At 39.3% G+C, this 22,159-nt stretch overlaps 1 protein-coding gene across 1 annotated transcript in view; it reads left to right on the top strand.

The window, feature by feature from the left end:
- Positions 1–22,126, top strand: part of usp43b (ubiquitin specific peptidase 43b) — a 154,896-nt gene extending 132,770 nt beyond the window's left edge. The window contains exons 10-15 of the mRNA XM_017705676.2: positions 3,164–3,241; positions 5,681–5,810; positions 12,297–12,639; positions 15,446–15,604; positions 16,575–16,745; positions 18,433–22,126. Coding sequence (XP_017561165.1) covers positions 3,164–3,241; positions 5,681–5,810; positions 12,297–12,639; positions 15,446–15,604; positions 16,575–16,745; positions 18,433–19,583 — 2,032 coding nt within the window. The 3' untranslated portion in view covers positions 19,584–22,126. The remainder of the gene's footprint in view (positions 1–3,163; positions 3,242–5,680; positions 5,811–12,296; positions 12,640–15,445; positions 15,605–16,574; positions 16,746–18,432) is intronic.
- The last annotated feature ends 33 nt before the right edge of the window (positions 22,127–22,159 follow it).

The raw sequence follows: 22,159 nt of genomic DNA, 5'->3' as shown, positions 1-22,159 counted from the left end.
ATAGTTTATTGGAGAATGTTATTTATCCTGTGGCCACAAAAGAAGAGGGAGAGAAAAAGAAGAGATGGAGAATGATAGAGAATCAAGAAAAGCCAGATTTCAGCTCATAACGGTGCAAAACAGTACCACAGCTCGATACACACACACAGTGAGAGGAACGCCTCATTACGAAGACAAATGCACTTTTGAAAGTTTAGTAGTGTAAAAGCCACTGGTCTACAGAGATATAAAGTGACGTGGTCAGATGAGTCATCCTTCACCATATTCTCCACAAGTAGGCGACTGCTTATTTCCAGGACACCAATATCCCTATCCACAGGGCATGAGCGGTTGGTTTGATGATTATGAAAATTATGTAAATCAGATGTTATGGCCTTCACAGTCACCAAATCTCAGCCCACTTGAACACAACGTGTTGAGCATAATGTGTTAGACATCACTCTTCACCACCATCATCAAAATCAATTGAGGGAATGTCTTTTAGGAGAAGGGTGTTCCATTCATCCAGTACAGTTCCAGAGACTTGTAGAATATATTCCAGGGCACACTGAAGCTGTCCTGGGGGCTTGTGGTGGCCCAACATCATACTAAGACATTTTATGTTGGTCTGTAAATAGACATTTTCAAATAACAAGATGGCAAAGTTGTGTAGTGCAAGTCTGAGTGGCACAGAGTTTGTTTTTTTTTTATCAACTGGTAGGTCATGACCTCTTATTCTAGCTGCATGCAGTAAACAAATGTTTACTTTCAACCATTATCGTCAATGGTTGTTTTTTTTTTATTCATAACAATACAAGAAAGTTAGAGCATGTCTCAAATTGATGTCAAATAAGATATGAATATACAGCACATCAGTAGATCTACAGTTTTGCAGAAGATGCAAAAAAAACAGTTTTTTGGAGAAAAAATTGGCATGACCTTGGCTGTGATACAGTGTTAAGGCTTATTACAGCACCAGCAACCCTGATTAAACACAGTGCCCTTGGGCAAATTGCAAGGATACAAAAATATATGTGCTTCTGTTTGTTTCTATATGTGTTTGCGTGTCGGCTTCTTAAGAACCCTCAAATCTTCTTTCTTTTCTCAGTGGTCCCAAATTTTTATAGAGGGTAATTTGGCAGATATATTTGATATTGTATGCTTGCAGACTGTCAGAATATGTGTGCATCTGAGTATATTCATGACTTTGTTACAAAACCTCAGGGTTTGATATCTTATTTGACATCAATAACATCATCTTTGGGAAAGGTGATATCAGCATTCACTTGCTTTCAGCTTTTTTTCTATTAAGAAAAATGCCACAGTGACAAAGATGCATGCTGTCAGTCATCTTAATTGGCTAATAATGGGTCATCTGTAAATGTATTGCAACACTAATGTGTAATCTTACATAATGCCAACTGCCATGTGGTGCGGCATGGGGTATAATGGAGAAAAAGGTCTGTATTTCTGCAGAAATGAAGTGCCAGCTTTGCTCATGCAGCCATATCTTTTCACAGCTGGGTACTAAAAGAACCCCAAATGTATGTAAGCAAAGTGAAAAAACATGTTTAAAGACAACCTGATCAAATGTTACATGGATGGCAGTATATAAACTTTACTGCACTAAACCAAGACTTTCTTGGATGCCATCACCCATAAAATTCATCATAACTCTGGTCTTGCTTTGAGAGACTTTTTCAAGAGATTTCAACAAAGCAGGCAGACTGACTGCTCATAGACTTTTTATTGCTATTTTTAAGTCACCCTGAAGTTTTGTTTGCTCTTGCTTTTTACTCCTAGTCCATTTCAGTTCTGGATATAAACAAGATCAGCACATCAGTAGCCTTCTGACCCTTTGCCAGCAGCTGGTCAAAACAAATGCAGCACACCTATGAGCAGCCCATCATCTCTGATCCTGTTGTGCTATAAATAACCTTGTCTAGACAGTTTAAACTCTATTTCTGGACCCAGAATACTGTTTAGCTATTTATTTATTTGTTTGTTTATGTCTTGTTTATTGATGGTGGTTTGAAAACACTGAAATACATTGAATGGAATGCGTTTATTCTGATCACTGAGACTGTTGATATCAGTGGAGTTAATAATCAAGGGATATACTGATTCATTTGAAGATCAAGCCATTGCATTCCACTTGTTTGGATTTAAAAAAGTCTTGTCTTGCCTTTGCAACATGCTTTGATTTATTGTTTATCTGCAATGTGAAGCACTTTGATATGAGGTTTAAAGCATTTGGTTGAATCTGAGCAGATATTATAGCTCTATGCACTTCAGAATCCATCTCGCTGCCTTTGTCAGCAGTCATATCACCAGTAAATACAAGGGAGTCAGTTCCACTGGCTGCTGTACATGCCTTTGTCATAACACTGCCTCCACCATGGTTGACAGATGAGGTGATATGTTTTGGATCATGAGCAGTTCCTTCCCATCTCCCTAGACTTCTCTTCCCATCCTTCTGGTAAAAGATATGTTGGCATAAGACGTTATTCCAGAACTGTACAGGGTTTTAGTTTAGTTTTTTTTGTTGTTGTTTTGGGGTTTTTTTGGGGGGGAATTCTGTGATTACCCTGATGAAGTTTTCTCTAGATTGTTGACTTTGACACAGATGTGCCTCCTGAAGGGTGTTATGATCTAGCCAACTGTTGTGAAGGGGTCTTCAACACCACAGTTGTTTTCCATGGTGTTCTGGGCATTTTGATATTTCTGAGTTCAACAGTGTGTTTTCATGTTTTGAGAATGTACCAAATAGTTGACTTGCTATAACTCTGATGGGTTCACTTTTGTCCTCAAAGTAAAGCAGTTGCAGTTTGAGTTTGATTTATTTTTCATTTTTTCATTTCAAGTCTAATATGCTGTGATAGACAGCAAAAACTTTTTCAATGTCAAAATATTTATGGAATATATAATGTATGTATATCATTAGCTATATAAAATCTGTGGGGCAAAAATATATAAGATATAAAAATATATGGAACAAATATAAGAAAACAAAACAAAATTAGAATATGACGAATGGGTGTGTCTGTCTGGCTTTATTCCTGGAAAAGAGAACTAATCGCCACTGATTCATCAAGAAGGTAAAATGAACGTTGTCTCATCACTTGGTATTCTGATACATGTTTTACTGTAAATGTTGCTTCTTTTGTTCATGTGCTTTCCTCAGGGCTCTGAAGCTTTGTGGCTCAGGTGGGCCTCCGCATGTGAAGCTGATTGTTGAGTGGGAACACAGGATAAAAGATTGGTGAGTCAATCCATCATTATAATTAATCGATTTAAGCCATAATTACAGAAAATTGTAAGTACGCTCAAAGAAGCCGGCACAATGCACATTAGCCTGCGTGAGCGTCTAAACAATGTCTTCAGCTCCCTATTATATTCCACAACAATACTAGACAATATATAGGTTATAAAGACAATATTTAGATGAGAAAAAAGAGATTTTTTTTTTGCTTCTCTAGTGCATTGTGAATTTGAATACTCTACCTTTCAAAAGTTTGGAATCACTGTTTTCAGTAATGGCAAACCAATTTGGTTGCAGACAAGACTATAAAATGTTTCTAATATGCTTGTCCTGCAACTTCTCATCTGTCATATAATTAGTAGGACACTAGGAGGCTTTTAATAAAGAGAGAAAATAAAGTGTATGAAGGAAAAAAAGTTAAATTCCTTATCCAGGATTCATATGTTCATATTTCAGAAGTAGAGATCAAATCTCAAGGCAGATAACTTGACAAAAATATTGTAAATAGATAATAACAGTATATTCTTTTTCATTTAATAACTTTTGAATAAAATTACAAATAATTTCTGGGAATAGTTTGTAATATTTCAATCCATATTATATAAACCTTTCTTGCATATAAAATAGCCAAAAAAAAGGAAGTAGGGCTAAAATCATAATGTATGATCGATAATGCTAACAATTAAAAGCTCGTCAGTATATATTTTATATATATATATTTTAATTGCAAGTGTACATGAGGGGTGCAACGATTATTTGACTTAATCGACCAAAATTGACAACAAAATTAGTTGGCATCTAATTTAATAGTCGATTAGTTGGTGACGCCATTACACGTTTTGACATTACCACTCACTGGAGAGTTAACAACACCCTGAAGGCTGACGAGGAAACTTGTCGGCTCATTGGATGAAGCAGATTTATCTCGGTAAGATACGCTGTGTCCCAAACCGCATAGTAGCACACTAAATAGTCTGTAACTGTGGCGCATATACCATTAGAAGTGCACTCATAAGTGTGAAGTATAGAAGTGTTTGGTTTGGGATGTGGCGATAGTTGAATAGTAGATAAATTATGTCCTGCTTCATGTTATGAGCTGAGCTGTTATATTTTTACACAATGTTTTGCCAAAAATATTCACTCACCCATCCAAATCATTGAATTCAGGTGTTCCCATCACTTCCGTGGCCCCAGGTGTATAAAGCCAAGCGAGTTTGGTGTGAAATAACTTGACTGGCCTGCACAGAGTCCTGACCTCAACCCAATAGAGCACCTTTGGGATGAATTAGAGCAGAGACCACGAGCCAGGCCTTCTCGTCCAACATCAGTGTCTGACCTCACAAACGTGCTTCTGGAAGAACGGTCAAAAATTCCCATAAACACACTCTTAACCCTTTGGAAAGCCTTCCCAGAAGAGTTCAAGCTGTTACAGCTGCAACGGGTGGGCGGACATCATATTAAACCCTATGGGTTAAGAATGTGGGATGTCATTGAAGTTCATATGCGTGTGAAGGCAGACAAGGGAATACTTTTGGCAGTATTGTGTATTTTGAAGTGCGTGTTCTTAGTAATCGTTAATGGAGTTGGAAAAGAGAAGCAAGTAACTGTTATTCACAGCGACCCTGTTCGCTTTCCAGATAACGCTTACAGTTTTAAACGCTGCATCGTTGTCTTTAACAATCAGGCCACCGGTGCATTCAAATTCAGTGAACACAGGAGAACAACTGCAGTTTTCTGTTTTCCACGAACGTTTAGCACCACTGGCCAACAGTTTAAGGAGGTAGTTCTCTATGAGCATACGGGGTAGCTGGACAAAGCGTTACCTTTGAAATGAAGTGTTTACATGAAATAGTTCAAAATTCATTGGTCAAAGAGATGTTTGTCACATTCAGCACTTCCCCCATCAGAGCACCTCTTCTCTGCAGTGTCCGCTCTTAGAGGAGATCGGGGCTCTCACAAGAGCACACAGAGATGTTGACTTTCATCTGTTTCAGTGAAGACCTATGATTGTAGAATTTAGTTGTAACATTGTGGACAGACAGCAGAATGCGCAGAGTACAGATTGCAGTTTAAATTCACCATTTAAATTTAGATTTTTTTTATTTACTTGATTAAAGGAAAACTGATTTAGTTTTGTTATATTTTGCTGCTTTGCACATCCTTGGTTAGAAATTTTGACAGGAAAACTATATTGGAGTTTTTATTAGCAGGTAAGTTCATTAAAACAGTACATTTCTGAATGTTATTTATCTACATTGTCTTCATTGTTAGTTAGCAAATACATAAATCAAACTCCATCTAAATTTAAAACCTAATGGCTATTTGGTAATGTAGTTATAGTTGTTAGACATTAGCCTGATGGTGATATTTACTGTGTGTGTGTGTGTGTGTGTGTGTGTGTGTGTGTGTGTGTGTGTGTGTGTGTGTGTGTGTGTGTAGTCTTTTTGGGAACATCCAGGAGGAGGTGGTGAAGGATTCGGAAAGCGTACGGACCCAGCAGCAGCAGCATGTTCAGCAGCACAGCTGCACGCTGGATGAGTGCTTTCAGCTCTACACAAAAGAAGAGCAGGTAAGACATGCAGCTACATAGCCTGAAACAGCTTTCTCTTATAGCGCTGTCATACTGAGTCTGATAACCTGTGGTTTTCCTCTCAAACCTTGTGACTGTGTCCTCCACTCTCTGCTTTCTTAATACAATGCAAATGTGTTCATAGAACAAGGCTAGAAAACAAAACGTAGGCTTACTGTATTCAGCTCTAAACAGTGTCTGGAGTCCCAAACATTTGCAGTAGGAAGTGGATGTAGTTGGGTAACACTAAGAGAGCACAAAATATATTTTAAGGCTGCTTTAAAAATTTCAGTTCAAGTAAACCTACACCACACAACTTTTAGTCCAATTTTAACCCCCATTTGCCCTTTCTGACAAATTTCCACAATCTGTGTCAGTTTTCCAGGTAAGGAGTTTGATCGAAGGTAATTGATAGGGCAGAAGATCTGGTGGTTTGAGAGGAGAAATGAATCAGTCCTTAGATATATATATATAATTTTAAAACATGTTTGATTTTTATGACTCAAAACGTTCACAAGTCTTGCAGTGTGAGATGATCAGCGATGTAATTCAGGCAACAGCCAAAGAGAGAACTGGGAGAGAGAGAGAAAAAGACATGTATGGCCAGTGCATGAACAGCAGACCACAGAGATTGAGAACACACAAAATTAGTTGCTCTTTTTCAATCACAGTTTTAGATCAGTTGCCAGTTTGTAGTAAAGTATTTCTCCAGCTCTCACTGTGGCATCTGCATTTCAGCCCTATATAAATCCCCAGTTTGCCCTCTTCTGTGTCCATAAAAGCACAAACGGGTCCTGTCCAGTTTAGCTTTGTTTGTATTTCGTGATAACTGGGCAAATTTCAGCTTTTGAGTCAAATTGTTATGGCTGAAACTCATTACATCTCTCATAACATCTTTTTGCCTATCTTTGCTTATTTTTGTAAATCCTTTTGGATTAAAATAAGGCAGCCAAACAATAAGCGTATCATGTAGCCCCCAGGTATCACATTTCCAGCTGAACTGACCCGTGAAAAGAATGAATAAGGCACCACTAATTCTTTTGAAGAAGACACTGTAAAGAATTATGTTTGGTCAACTTAAATACAAGTCAACCTTCTGTGTAGCTTTTTTTTTTTTTTTTTTTTTTTGTTAAAAGTTCTCTCAACTTATTTTTTTAATACTGCATCTAAGGTAGGTCTACAAAATACAATTACTCAGCAAAATGGAAGCTTAAAATGCAAGCACATATGCATTTTTGGGTAGGGGGTCATGTGTTTTTTGGATAAGCTAAACTTTTGTGATGACCTAACCTAATATATCATACTAAAAAAAACAATGTGAGTGTTTTTTAGCCAGATTTTAAATGACGGTTTTCACAATCTAAGGCAATATTCCAGGTCAAGAGCGCCATCAGAAGGTATTGACATTGCAGATGTCAGATGATCTGTTCGTGTGAGAGGGGAAACGTATCAATCTTTAGCCTTCTGAACGTGCTCTGGGGTGGTTGAAGATCTCCTGATATCCTGATATTTTCATATTTTTAAGCATGCTTGAGTGTAAGTTGAGCTTACTCTTTAAAACGTTAAGACTTAGGCAGAACTGTATGAGGGTTTTTTTGATGGTTTTTTTTTTTGTGTTTGTTTTGTTATGTTTTTTTAAGGTGAACTTTTCACTGAAGAAGTTTTTGGTTAAGAAAATTTAAAAGCTCTTTGAAATTGTATTTTGGAAATTAAAATTGAAATTGAAAATGTAAAAGCTCTTTGAAATCCCTGCAATGGCACTTCATGTCCACTTATTTATCTCTGCTGCTGTACTGAATCAGTGCCCCCCACTATATCACCCCTACACATGTCACTTTATACATTACCAGTATTAAGATGTACACCTTCTACCTCGTACTCATCACCTTCTATTTATTGTTTGTTACTTTGGGAGTTGACTGGACCGTGAGTATAATGTTTCGTTCCACCTCATGTACCAAATGTGATGCGAATGACAATAAAGCCCTATCTTATCTTATCTTATCTTATCTTATCTTATCTTATCTTATCTTAAATTCAAGTTGCAATGCCTGTGGATGAGACATTGAGTCAGTGTTCTGCAGTTAAAAACTATGTGCTCTTTTCTGTTGAGTGTGGAGTATTTTGTTGTCACATGAAGATTCTGAAGCTTTGTGAAATGTTAGTGAGTTTTAGAGAAGGAGCTAAGCTGTACTGCATGCCACACGAAGTTACATTTACAGTCTGATAGCATTGCACTAAAAAGGGGATGTGGATGTGAATCAGTGATGTGCAAACAAACAGAGAGTGAAGGATCTTTTGTCAGTGCAGCACGAAATACTAGTAGAGTAGAGCAAGAGATAACCGGGAGATATGGAGGCAATGTGAGGCTTGTTATCAGAAAGGCAGCAATTTAAAATTTTATACATTGCCATCACCAAGTGCGCAGTGCAAGGTAGCGCAGAAGCTTTATCATATTAAATTGAGGATGTGCTTACTCATTCGTTTTTTTTTTTTCAAAACCTCCTGAATGGTGCTAATTCTGTATCGTCCTGGTCAAGAAACCTTTACTTTTATCAGTCTAGCATAGCCATTTTAATGAACTGCATATGTGTGTAGACCAGTATCAGTTACTGAGGTCTTATTTTATCTCAAGAAGCAATTTGCCTTGAGTTTTACCAAGCTAAGTTTTGATGAAGCAGATCTACACTTCAACTGATGTGAAGAAAATTGTATATCTGTACTTGCAGCAGTACAGATATACACATAGACATGACTTCATACTTACGTCTTCATATGTCATATTGTAGTTCACGTAGGTGACTGTATACAGAAATATCATGATAGAAATAATCATGGTTACTATGACTGTATAAAAACTAATCATCAGGGCTATGCTACACAAAATGTGTGGCTCACTAAATAAGGCCTTTTCATAAAGTCACCACGGCAGTGATTAGCACTGCGGTGTCTCTTCAACACGGTGATATTTTCACTGACGTTCTAGGCATAAATGAGGTCGTACATGTTAAAGACCTGCAAAGTGAAACTCCAGTTGGCTGCCGAAATGGACACGGTGAAAGTAAAACAAAGAAACAATGAAAAAAGTTTATGTATCAGAAAATGTTGTTTATACAAATAAACAATAACACATACAAATCTAAACCTCTTAAAGCTTATAACTGTAGGAAAATTTTAAATGTAAACATGTAAGGTTTAATTTCTTATTGGTAATAATTTAAGCCTTTTCCGTATTCATTACAGTAACACTTCACTGAAACATTTTTACTAATCAATGTGATTTTTCATGTTGTCTTTCTTTGGTCACTTTTAAGAAACTGTAACGCCATTAAACACAAGAAACTGTAACACCATCTAAACACCATTTCTTAATCCTGCAATGTATCAGCCAGCCCATTTTGTTGAGGCTTGGTTTATGAAGAGGACTCATAATCAGAATCAGATTTATTTGCAAGTATATTGTATATATCCACACAAGGAATTTGATTCCAGCCGTTGGTGTCTCTCTAGTATTAAATACAATAAGCAAACAATATACAAATATTTTACTGACAATACACAATATACAGTATACACAATATACAAGTAATGTGCAGACAATATATGGGCATGTTATATACAATGTACATATTATTTACAGACAATACAAAATATACAAGCACCCTCCAGGTTATGTAGAAGAAGGTAATATACATAAGTGTGTGTGTGGTAGTACAAACAACAGAGATCTACTTCATGTATGAGAATGAAATTGTGGTGTAGGAGTAGCTATGGTCCAGCAGATAATATTACTGGTCAGCTATTTATGAGCATGACGGCATGAGTAAAGAAGCTGCTGCTGTATCTGGCAGTATATAGGGTTCTTTAGTGCCTGCCGGAGGGGAGAAGTTGAAGCTGCTCCATACCAGAGCGTGATAGATGGACAGCTTCAATGACTACACTGTACAACTGACTCAACAGCTCCTGTGGCAGCCCCAACTTCCTCATCTACTGCAGAAAACATTTCCCCTCCTGGGTCTTTTTGAACATAGAGTTGATGTTGGTCTCCCATTTCACACACACAAACACATTTTCTAGGACTCTTACTTCTGGGGTAGGGGGGTCATTGGTGCAGAGAGAGTGGGGAAGGTACACATCTTTGAGGAGCACCAGTGCTGACCGTATACCTGAAGTGATGTCCTAAAGTCCACAAACAGGATTCTTGCATATGTCCCTGGTCAGTCAAGGTGATGCAGGATGTAGTGCACTCCCGTGTTGTCTACATCATCCACTGACCTATTTGCAGGGGGTGCAGCAGATGTCCTGTGAGGTGGGCCAACACCAATCGTTCAAAGGCCTGTAATCACCAAGTCCTGTGATGGAGGGTTTCAGGACCATTATGATGGTGGAGTGTTTGAAGCAGCAGGGGACTTCACACAGCTCCAGGGACCTGTTGAAGATCTGTGTGAAGACTGGTGCCAGTTGCTCAGCACAAGCTTTAAGACAGGAGGGAGAAACACCATTTGGACCTGGTGCTTTTCTGGTCTTCTGTCTCTGGAAGAGCTCACATCTTCTATAATTTCTACTGTCTGTAAAACTTCATGCAGGGTTGTTGGCTGAAAATCTGTTTTTCAACATGTCAGTGTAGTTTCTTTTAGCCGCTCTGATCTCCTTTGTCAGTGAGTTTCTGGCCTGTTTGCATAGCGAACTCTCTACTTCAATAGGCTTCTGCCTTGGCCTGATGAAGCTGTCTTAGTTTGGCTCTGAAACATTTGTTATTGTTGTATGTGTGGAAGGTCTGGTTGGCACACACGTTTCTTTGCAAAACTAATGTAATATGCCACAGTGTCACTGTGCAACATGCTTTAAGCCAATTAAAGCATCCTACTTAAGGCTCATTTATGTGAACGTTAAATATGCATATGGATACAGCCAAAGCGTTCTGCCCATACTCTGTGTTCATTTTGTCCATGTTTGTGCATGTTCTCTGAAAGCTTACAGATACAAACAAAACCAGGCAGTACCCAGGGGGCACTGTAGTCAATAGTTCATGAGACACGGTGCTAATTCTCCGTCTACATGTTAGTATTTAGTGGCCTCAAAGACCACCACATGTACACCATACATTATTACAAGCTCCTCCACTGCTGCTATGTTTGTTGTTGTCAGAAACTTTTTACTCTGGAATGCCCTTTAGTGCATGTACTGCTTAACATCCATGCCAACGTAAGGGACACATGGAAGTATGTAGGTGGTGATGGTTACATCATTTAAAACGGACATGTTCTTTTTCCACACATAAAGGCAGCTTATATGAGCCTATACAGTGCATACAAGTGGACTGTGGCCCTAAAATGTTCTTTCTGTCACCACTAATGTTTTTAACACTCAAAATGTGCATAGATTTAAAAACAAAAAAAAAAAACGGCTAAAGCCTTTACTCTTAACTCTGACAAGTTCTTATTTACTACATTTTTTCAGTTTTGACTTTCCCTCAACTCACTGCAGGATCCTTGACTCAGTAGTCAGCATATACAAGTTCTGCCCACCACTCCATATATTTTTAGTCAATACAGCAAATATGAGTTGGCTAACAGGCAGTAAGAGATGGAGTTCAAGAGAGGTTTGAAACTTAGAATGCCGTAGTAGGAAGCATGCACTCTGTTTACATCAAAGTCGAATAATGTATTATGGATGATGGTTTTATGTCTCAGCACTAGACCATGAAAAATGCTTTTGATGTTGAATCAGCTGCCAGTCCTAGCTTTCATTTAGTGCCATTTCTTCAGCCCAGAAGCAGCTACAGAGGCTCCTGCAAAAACAGTGTTTGACTATGAAGGACTGGACTTTTCAGATGGACAGGTAGGCTAATAGTATAGGGAATGTTGTTGGGGTTCTCGGAGAGAGAGCCATTTCCTTGCAAAATTAAATACCCTGCCATTCCCATCACATGTGGGAGCAAAAGCTCTTTTTGAGTAGTGGTTTTTGGTCCTATTAGAATATTTCTGTCTGCAACAAGTTCTGAATGTATGACTATAATTAAAAATTGTAATGAATGTGAATGTGTTACTTCATGTATCTCTTTAATGTGGGCTATTGTGAGCACAAAAGCGAAGCTTGATTTTCACCCATCTCTCAAAAATGGAAGCTTTAAGTACTGTTTATGTGATGGTGACAGGTTTGATGGTCTACCAGGTCTTGCATAGTTGTTAGTCCCATTTTCTCTGTATCTTTCTATCACTTGCTGTCTGGTTTTGGAAGCTTTTTTTTCCCACTTTTGTCCTTTTACTTTATCCTTCCTTATGTAAGTGGATTATCTCATCTCTACTCTCCTCAGAAACATCTTATGAATAACATGTATTTATTAGCTGTTTTGACTGAAAATTAAGTAAATAAAGACTTGCCTTAGACGTAGTATCGTATGGGCTGTAGTGTTAACATATTCCAACTATTCTTTTCTTTGTAAAAAGTAGAGACCTTATACCATATTATCCTCCGTTTACCCAGCTGGCTCCTGACGACGCATGGAAATGTCCTCACTGCAAGCAGCTCCAGCAGGGCATGGTTCAGATGAGTCTGTGGACACTCCCCGACATACTCATCCTTCACCTCAAGCGCTTCCGACAGGTGGGTGAACGGCGAAACAAGCTGTCCACGCTTGTCCGCTTCCCTCTGACTGCATTGGATATGGCACCCCATGTGGTCAAGCGGAGCAACTTCACTCGGCTCCCTCCTGGATGGAAACACCAGGCTCAAAGACCAGAGACAGGCCAGCATGCGCAGGACTTCCTATATGACCTGTATGCCGTGTGTAACCATCACGGAGGCATGCACGGGGGTCACTACACAGGTACGTGAACTGATTAAGAATTACCTGAAATTGCATTATGTTTTATGCAGTGATGGGGTCAGAATTAGACTGTCTGCTGTGTAGTGCTTAAAGGGCCCGTATAAATGAACTCTGTTCTGATAGGCTGTTTTGTACTGTGTCTCATTCAAAAAGCACTGCATAGAACTTCCAGTGTGGGCAGAGCTAAACTGTTGTTGAATAGGCAGAACAGAAACAGTGAATTCAAAATTGGCTGGTTTTACAACAACTAGATAAGGACTGAGCAAACTGGACAGTAAATGGTGTAATTTGCAGCTTTAATCTTGTTTATGTACTACTATAAATTTCTTTATATGTAAAACACAGGAAAATGGTACATGTTAGTAAGTTGCAGTTAACTCTGATTAAGGTAAATATGACTATTCTGAATCGGTCAAAGTTCCTGATATATCAATATTAAGGCTGCAACACAAATTAAATATGAATGATAAGGCTGAAATATAAATGTAATCAATAAATAAAAATGATAAGTCTGCAATAAATCGTCAATGAAACTTATCAAATAGTAATATTTCTTAAAGTCAGTCATTCACAGATCATTTGTCTTTCGAAATAAACAACACCTTTACTACTTTTATGAGCTTCTTCTTTGGGGAAAGAATGGGCAAAATTCTGTCTTGCCACTACAACTGCACTACAGACTGTCTGGAGAGCACAGAAACTTCATTCCTAATTTTCTGATTTGACGAGGCAATAAGTTCAAATAAATTTGATGCTGCTCTGGAGTGACAATTAGCATACGCTCAGTGTGTTTGTCAACAACAGCTGAGAGCTCTCTGGCTACCTAGCTGTCGGCAACAGTAGAAAATGTATTCAGCCGACATTTAGTGCTTTAATGCTTTAGTACAAAATATTTTTAGCCATTTAAAAATATTGATCACTTCCCTGTTTGCTGCCAAAATTTGTTAAGACGACTATTGAAAAGCCTCTGTTTCCTCTGATTTCATGCACGACTCGCCACAACTCACTCAAACAGCGCATTAACTTGATCAGTGTTGCTCAGTCCCTCTGTGAAATCGATTGTTTATAGGTGATGGTTTTTCATCTTGTAGTGTTTCAGTTAAGTTTCAAGTTTCAAATCATAAAGTAGAATTTATGCACCAATACAAAAGTAAATGAAACTGACTAAAATAATAATAATAATAATAATAATGCATATTATTAACAGCAATATTAATTGTTATTATTATTGTTTTTATTATTATATAATCTTTTTTTTTAGCTGAATGACCGAAGTGAGGTGAACCCTGAAGTGAGAGAGAAATAAATCAGTGTAAAGGCAGTTTAACAAATCTCTCTCTCTCTCTTGCTCTCTCTCTCTCTCTCTCTCTCTCTCTCGCTCTCTCTCTCTTGCTCTCTCTCTCTCTCTCTTGCTCTCTCTCTCTCTCTATCTCTCTCTCTCTATCTCTCTCTCTCTCTCTCTCTCTCTTGCTCTCTCTCTCTCTCTCTCTCTCTCTCTCTCTTGCTCTCTCTCTCTCTCTCGCTCTCTCTCTCTTGCTCTCTCTCTCTCTCTATCTCTCTCTCTCTCTCTCTCTCTGTGTGCATGTGAAACTGACTCTCTCTCTCTCTCTCTCTCTCTGTGTGCATGTGAAACTGACACTCTCTCTCTCTCTCTATCTCTTTCTCTCTCTCTCTCTCTCTCTCTCTCTCTGTGTGCATGTGAAACTGACTCTCTCTCTCTCTCTCTCTCTCTCTGTGTGCATGTGAAACTGACTCTCTCTCTCTCTCTCTCTCTCTCTCTTGCTCTCTCTCTCTCTCTCGCTTTCTCTCTCTTGCTCTCTCTCTCTCTCTCTCTCTCTCTTGCTCTCTCTCTCTCTCTCTCGCTCTCTCTCTCTTGCTCTCTCTCTCTCTCTCTTGCTCTCTCTATCTCTCTCTCTCTCTCTCTCTCTCTCTGTGTGCATGTGAAACTGACACTCTCTCTCTCTCTCTCTATCTCTTTCTCTCTCTCTCTCTCTCTCTCTCTCTGTGTGCATGTGAAACTGACTCTCTCTCTCTCTCTCTTTCTCTCTCTCTCTGTGTGCATGTGAAACTGACTCTCTCTCTCTCTCTCTATCTCTTTCTCTCTCTCTCTATCTCTTTCTCTCTCTCTCTCTCTCTCTCTCTCTCTCTGTGTGCATGTGAAACTGACACTCTCTCTCTCTCTCTATCTCTTTCTCTCTCTCTCTATCTCTTTCTCTCTCTCTCTCTCTCTCTCTCTCTCTGTGTGCATGTGAAACTGACTCTCTCTCTCTCTCTCTCTCTCTCTCTCTCTCTCTCTCTCTCTCTCTCTGTGAAACTTCCTAAAGTTGAACCCCAGTTTCCCCAGTGTTTTTAAAGCTGTTTTTTGATAAATTCGTTCTCTCAAATTTTCTCTGCTGTTTGGTAAAAGAACTGAATTTTTACACATCAGCATCAGGTTACTTGTCCATTATCAACGATATCAAATTATATCACTCAACAGCTCAGGCCTACTATACTCACTGCAGCTACAGCCTTAGTAAACTGAACATTAATTTCAGGCACAGTACAAGTACATATTGTGGTTGAATTTTGTATTTTGGTGTCTCATGCTCATACAACTTTTGTGCAGTGGAGCCCATCACGGTGTCCATGCACTGTCATTATGACAATGAAGAATGAATGGCTTGTTGTTTTTGAAAATTGTTCTCCTAGAGACTAAAAACTTGGCTTAGTGTATACTTCTAAAAGGAAATGTCTGTTAATATGGGTCAATAAGTGTTTGCAAGTGTATAATTATTAATGTAATTATATACATCTGGTGGTACAGCATACTGCAGGAACTCAGTGGATGGTCAGTGGTATGGCTATGATGACAGCAGTGTAGAGCCGGTGCCTGAGGGGGAGGTGTGCACACGTGGCGCTTATATCCTCTTCTACCAGAGACGCAACAGCATCCCTGCCTGGTCAGCCAGCTGCTCTGTCAGAGGTCAGCATTCAACTTCTGAACACTATATTGTACACAGTGCCTCTAAAGTATAGTGCTGCTCCTGACCGTCTATTAGAGCTCCACCACTGTCTTCTAAACAATGTCTTCCCTTTACACAACAAGTTATCTACCAGAGAAAGTATCTGCATACGCCACTGTTTCACCACGTTCATGTGCACATTTCTAAAAGATTTAGCTAATTGGTCTTGCTCTTATAAGTTCCCTTCATAAAGCTATTACTGTCATTTTAACCAAGATAGTGTGTTGTGTTTATATTTGCCACATCTACTTGATGAACAGATAGTGACTGGTGACTTTATCAGGCTCTATAAAGTCTGTGACTGAAACAAGAAACCTCCACAAAAGTGGACAGTTTTCTTATGTGTTTTTGTTTGCTTTTTCTATCAGTCTCGCTTGTTCCAAGACAGGATGGGGCACTGTCTGGTATTTATCAGCAGAAAAGTTGCTAATACTGCTAAAATCATGGTCTTTCTGTATAAGCCAATATTATCAGCCAATCGATGTCCTTAAATTTAAGTAAAATATATTGATAAGATGTAATTAAATAGTGATATATTAATAATAATTCCAATTGGTAAATGCATGTACGAGAATACCAGTTCTCTGTGTGCATTATTACATAATCTAAATCTGATTAATCAAAGTTGACAGCTGTGGAAGTGTGAATATAAATCCTGAATGTTCAGAGTAAATTCTTGGAAGCAAATACTATTTCCTTTTAGTCAACATGAATTAGTATTTTCAATTATGAAGACTGGGTGCTGAACAAGGAAGCATTTTTGTCCTTAACTGAAGATGAAAACCAGTTAATTGTTGGTGTTTTCATGATTGACAGGACTGTTATGAGCAAGATTCCTTCTGTTTGTTTCCTAACTATGATTGACTGCATGTTTATGGCAAAGAGGCTTGACAAGTCTGTCAAATACTAACATGGTCTCTTTTCCTACAGGTTCCACAACCCCTTCCACGTCTAATCACTGGCTCATTCGTCTGAAATCTCTGACAAGGGAGAGCCAACCATCTAGCCCAGCAACCAAGACCTCCAGCTCTTCCTCAGCACCTGAACCACAAACACCAACTATTCCCGTCTTCCATGAGCAGGCCACTAAAGGAGACAGTGGTCAGTCATTTCTCTGTTTCAGCCCGTAACAGTTAACTTCAGCATTAGCCACAAGATGTTTGTCTTTCTAAAAATAGCAGATAGATAAAAAGTGGGGTTTTGATACTTTGATCTTAGAGGATCCATTTGGTTTCATTTTGGGGAAAAAAGAACAGCAGGTCGTCTTGACTAGGGATGCAAAATTTGTCGAATTCTTTTGACTGATAACCAACTGTCATTAATTAGCAATTAGTTGTTAACTAAGCCTAAAATCAATGACCCAACCCATCAAAATAACAGGTATAAAGCATGATCTGTTCTGGTTCTGAAATCTGGCTGTTTGAAGCCATTGTGAAATACTTGATATACACATACAAGGTATAGTATGATCACAATCATCAGCCGAATTCAGCATTAATGATATTAAATATCAAAATATTAGATATTAAAGTGTTCCTGGTCTGCACAGTGGAATGCAGAACTGATAGGAGGGGCAAAAACCTAAGAGTGTATATGAAGCCACTGAGGGGCTGATAACTATGTATTCATGATTATATCTGAATATACCTGAATATACAGTGATGGTCTACATAATTATCTACATGTTACAATTACTACATAATTGTCTGTGACGTCCTTCTTAATCTTGCACAGCCATGTGTGATTTTGTCACTCCACTGTGCATCACACTTTCTCTCAGAGAACATGGACAAAGTGGATGTCTGCTCTTGATCCGGTATGTTGCTGTAGCTGTACTATTGTCCTTTCAAAAAGTGGTCCCAAACATTTTTTGTAGGCCTGTCAAGCGGAGCCGGTTTTCTATTGTGCCCACAATATTGCAATTATGTGCAGAATTTTAAAAATGTTTCACAGCTTGAATGATCAATCCACCTATTCATACAGGAACAATTGTTCATTGGAAATGAAAAAAATCATGTTTTTTTGCTGAAAGCATTGGCTGTTCAGTTGTTGGTTTTTTTTTGTTTTGTTTTGGGGTTTTTTTTTGTCAAACCTCTAACTATTTTTAAGGTGCTATGCAGATACATTCTTTTCATTCATTCATAGAAGCAATGTAAATGTACTCGCAAAGGTACAATAACAGGATTAAGGTCCAATTGTGTACCTTAAACAAGTTTTTTTTCCAGGGGGAAGGTGCAAATTTGTACATTAAAAACAAACTTATGTTTTTAAATGAAACAGAGACAAGACAGGGTGTGTTGAGTCAATACAACGGTCTTCCAAAAGAGACCACTTTCCTGTAGAACACCTTTCGATCCCCTGTAGAAATCCTTTTAGAATCAGTCACTGGTCACCTGTTAAACCAATAGGATCCTTTACATTACTTTACAGACCCATCAGGAACAGAAACACTTACCGTTGTGGGTACAAACCCAGTTACAAGAGGGGACAGCCCCAGGGACATTTTTGTGAAAATGTCCTCTAGTATGTCTAAAGTACAGGAGTCATTGCAGGTTTAGACAGAACTTTAATAATCTGCCCACTCTTTTATCTCCAGCATCTAGTGTATTTACTTTATCGAATATACGTCCAGCCAAATATGTATAATTTTTTCTGAGACATTTTTCTGACGTATGGCTGCTTTCAGAGTTGAGACCAGAATTTTCAGATCAATCACAAACACATTTATAGTGTATATTGAAATTTAGTATACACGTTATAGCTTTGTTCTCTGTTTTCCATACCCTAGATGGATTTGAGACGAGACCATTTGTCCGGGGCACCCAGGGACGCAGCGTAAGCATGCGTTCACCTAGCAAAAGCAAGGAAAACCTGGGTAAAGTGCTTCCTCTGCGCTGGTCGTTTGGTTCCAAGGACCGCAAAAAACCCACTGCTATCCCTGAGACTACACCAACTCAGCCTGGCGAACTGGTCGAGTACCTGGAATCTGGACGGAGGCCACGGTGCACTAAGGAGCCCATTGTTAGCCTAGTGGCTAGCCCTGCTCAAGTCAAAGCCCAGCTTCAAGAAGGAGATTCACTCAGTTCTCCTAGTGGCAGCAGTAGCTTTAGTGGCATGGAGCGAGGAAGCTGTCCTGGGACAGATTCACCCAGAGTGCCTGAAGGCCAAAGCAGACCTGTTCCAGATAGAAGTACTTCTACCGCTAATGCTAAGGGACGAGATGAGGGCCTAGTATCCAGGAGGAGCTCCAAAAAGGCAAAGCAGGAGCAGCATGGAAAGATTCAAGATGGTCAATCTCACCAAGGCTCCACTACTGGCATGCATTCAGGCACAAGCGTTGTAAGCAGCACACCTGCTAGCAGAGACTCCACATTAAAGAGATTTTGGAGCCAGCCAGCTGGAGCCACCAGGATTCCACATAATCAGATCCAACCAGAAGACTTGATTGGAAGCAAGAGAGAAGAGGTTAGAGGCCAAGATGGCATCCTGTCCTTCTTAAAAACAGGCACTCTCAAGAAGGACAACCAGTCAAAGGAAGAAAATGTTAAAGAAGGAAAAACGCTGAACAATAAAAACCCATCCAACCTCTCAATGTCCAATGGAACACTGAATGGGGTGATAGCAGAGGAGAAGAAACCCAATGGTGCTCATAGAAGCAGCAATGGGCAGCATAATAGCAAGGCACTGGTCAATGGACGGGAAAACCATAATGGCTCTGTAAGCATAACTGATATTAAGAGAGCACACAGTTCTTCCAGCATTCAAAGCAGGCTGGATTTGAACCTGAGGAGGACGGTGTCACTCCAGAGAAACGGCCCACTGGTGCCACCTCACAAGGCACTCACTGCAGATAAACCCTCTTTTGCTACCCTGCAGAGAGCGAGATACAGCACCACCTCACTAGGCAGACAGAGACCTGTGCCTGAATCCTGCTTCTGATGTCTGCTTAGCTGAAGGGCAAATGTGTATCTGTATCTTTGGTGCTTGTGTTTGTGTGGAACCAATTTGAGAGTTTGTGCCTCTCCTACCCATAAGACCGTTAATCTCTCTAGGGCGCTTCCACATATATCTCTTTCATTTATTTCCTGGTTCATGTGCAACCTGGAAAAAAATATTGAGAAAAGTCCTGCTCAAATGAATTCTGGAACTGGCTCCAGACATGGGGCAAAGCTCCATTCTAGAGTACAAGTTCTTTGTCATAACAAGCAAGTTCATACATGGCATTTGGAATATGCCTTCTGCCAACAAAAATCCCATAGCATATCATTTTAATTAGACCCAAACATGCTTTGTTTGGTCTTCACAATTAACTCCACTGAACAACCCTGAGCAGCCAGATTTCTTTTGTGAAAATGCCCTTTAGAGTGTCTGAAATACAAGAGTCACTGCAGTCCAGACAGGGCTTTAGTAATCTACTCATTCTGCTTTCACCTCCAGCATCTAGTCCATTTGCTTCTTCAGGAATACGTCCAGCCAAATATGTGTAGAGCATTTGGATGTGATAGCAGCCTGATTGATGGCTTTGAAAACGATGTCAGAGGGAAGGAAGCGTGAAGCTCATAGGGGAGAAGCTGATAACTACCCAATTAAACAGACGTCCTGCAATGTTTGCTCAGTGAAATGGTGACACTGCTGCAGGAAACAGATTGGCCTCTCCACAGGAGCAGAAGAGAGCAGTTCGACTTAAGCCAGAAATTGCAGTCAGGGCAATAGGTGAAGATTTGCTAGAGATGCATGTTTATGTAAGTGCCTTTTTTGTAATGTTTCCTGAAAGAAGGAAGTTTTAGAACATCGTTGTTTCCTACATGCACACTCACATATGTTCTAAGTAGCATCCACAGTCACTGACACTCACTCATGCACCTTTGCACACATAGATGCATTATTTACTCATATTTTGCATACATATGTGCCCTTACTAAACAAACATATTCACACCACACTGTATATGTCACCGTACTTGCATCATCTCCTTTGTTTCTAAGCAGATACAATCGGAGAGAGCAGCTAATGTATAAATCATGTCCCTTTCTGTCTTCTGCTCTGCCACTTGTTGTCAATGAGTCAGTCAACACTGAGTGTAAATCTGAGCAGTAAATGGGCAATGCTCTCATTCACCACTCAACCTGGTATGTTGATCATCGCTGTTGTAACAAGACCCCGTATCAGAGGGAAAAAAACATTCTTAACTTCAATGCATGTGTGATTTAATGTACATGTGATTTTATTCCTTTTCACTTTGGACCATTTCTGTTAATTGGTCTCAATTGATTCACTGGTTTTTGATTCGTTGGTCTCTATTGGCTCTGTTAGTTTCTGTTGATCCACTGCTTATGAAATATTCACTGTGTGAAGTGCATCTCATTATGATGACATGATGTCACATGAATTTACAAGGGTTTGATACGACAGTCACGTTTCACTGAAGAAAGAGTTTCAACTGTTTAAACAGTGGCTGGTATCCTTTTTGCTACTTGTTTCAGAGTTCCTAGCAACAATGTGTGAAATTGTAGAAATCCCCAGGAGCATCATTTACATACTATTTCATACTGTTTTGCAGTAAATCTGTACAATGTCACAAAAGGAAGTGGAAGAATGACTAAAAGAAGAAGTCAGTGCTTGTGAAAGAAAATCACGATTTCCAGCTTGAGAATATAATTGAGCTGGGGAAAGAAACTCTAATGGAATTTTGTTGTCAGCTGATTTACCAGGCCAGAGTTCTCTCTCTTCAATTTTTTTTGGACTGTTGTGCATACATCCAGAGATTTCTGAGGCACAGCTGGTAATACAGTGCATTAGCCCCAGTCACATCTGCCCCAAAGTCTTCTATGTGTGTTTATTAAACCCCAGCTTTGGGTTGTCATGGCGAGCAGCCTTGACGACAGGGCTTGAAAATACATTTAACCAAGCCATCAAGCCAGCAGTGCTGCTTAGTGGTGCTCATTCAGCTCTTTTATAGTCTTGCTAAGTGGTTACAAAAACTAGAGCATTGGCCAGTGACGTTCATGTGACATTCACAGATCCATAGATGAACCCTACACTGCATCCACAGCGTTTACTGAACTACGCTGTTGTAACGGTTTTTATTTGAAAAAGATATTTACACACTGATGTTCTTATGGCCACTTCAGAGTTAAGAGCCTGTGTCAAAAGGAAAGACAGGACAAATGTTGCTATTATTTTCATCAGGAGCGATTGTATCTTTGTGAGAACTCGAAGTATATGTGCTGATCCTTCCACACTCATCATTAGAGATGTTCTTGGCAGCACATACACTGACTGGCTACTTCATTAAGTACACCTCCTACCCACTTGTACTGTCTATTTTATCTGCTCTGCTGACCATGTAGACGCACTTTTGTAGTTCTACAATTACAGACTGTAGTGTATGTATTTCTCTGCATACTCTGTTGGCCCCATTTCATCCACCACAGAGCAGGTACTGTTTGGGTGGCAGATCATTCTCAGCACTGCAGTAACACTGATGTGGTGATGGTGTGTTAGTGTGTGTTGCG

The sequence above is a fragment of the Pygocentrus nattereri genome, chromosome 14, assembly GCF_015220715.1.
Source record: "Pygocentrus nattereri isolate fPygNat1 chromosome 14, fPygNat1.pri, whole genome shotgun sequence".
In the NCBI taxonomy this organism is placed as follows: domain Eukaryota; kingdom Metazoa; phylum Chordata; class Actinopteri; order Characiformes; family Serrasalmidae; genus Pygocentrus; species Pygocentrus nattereri.
This window is presented reverse-complemented; position numbering and strand designations above follow the sequence as displayed.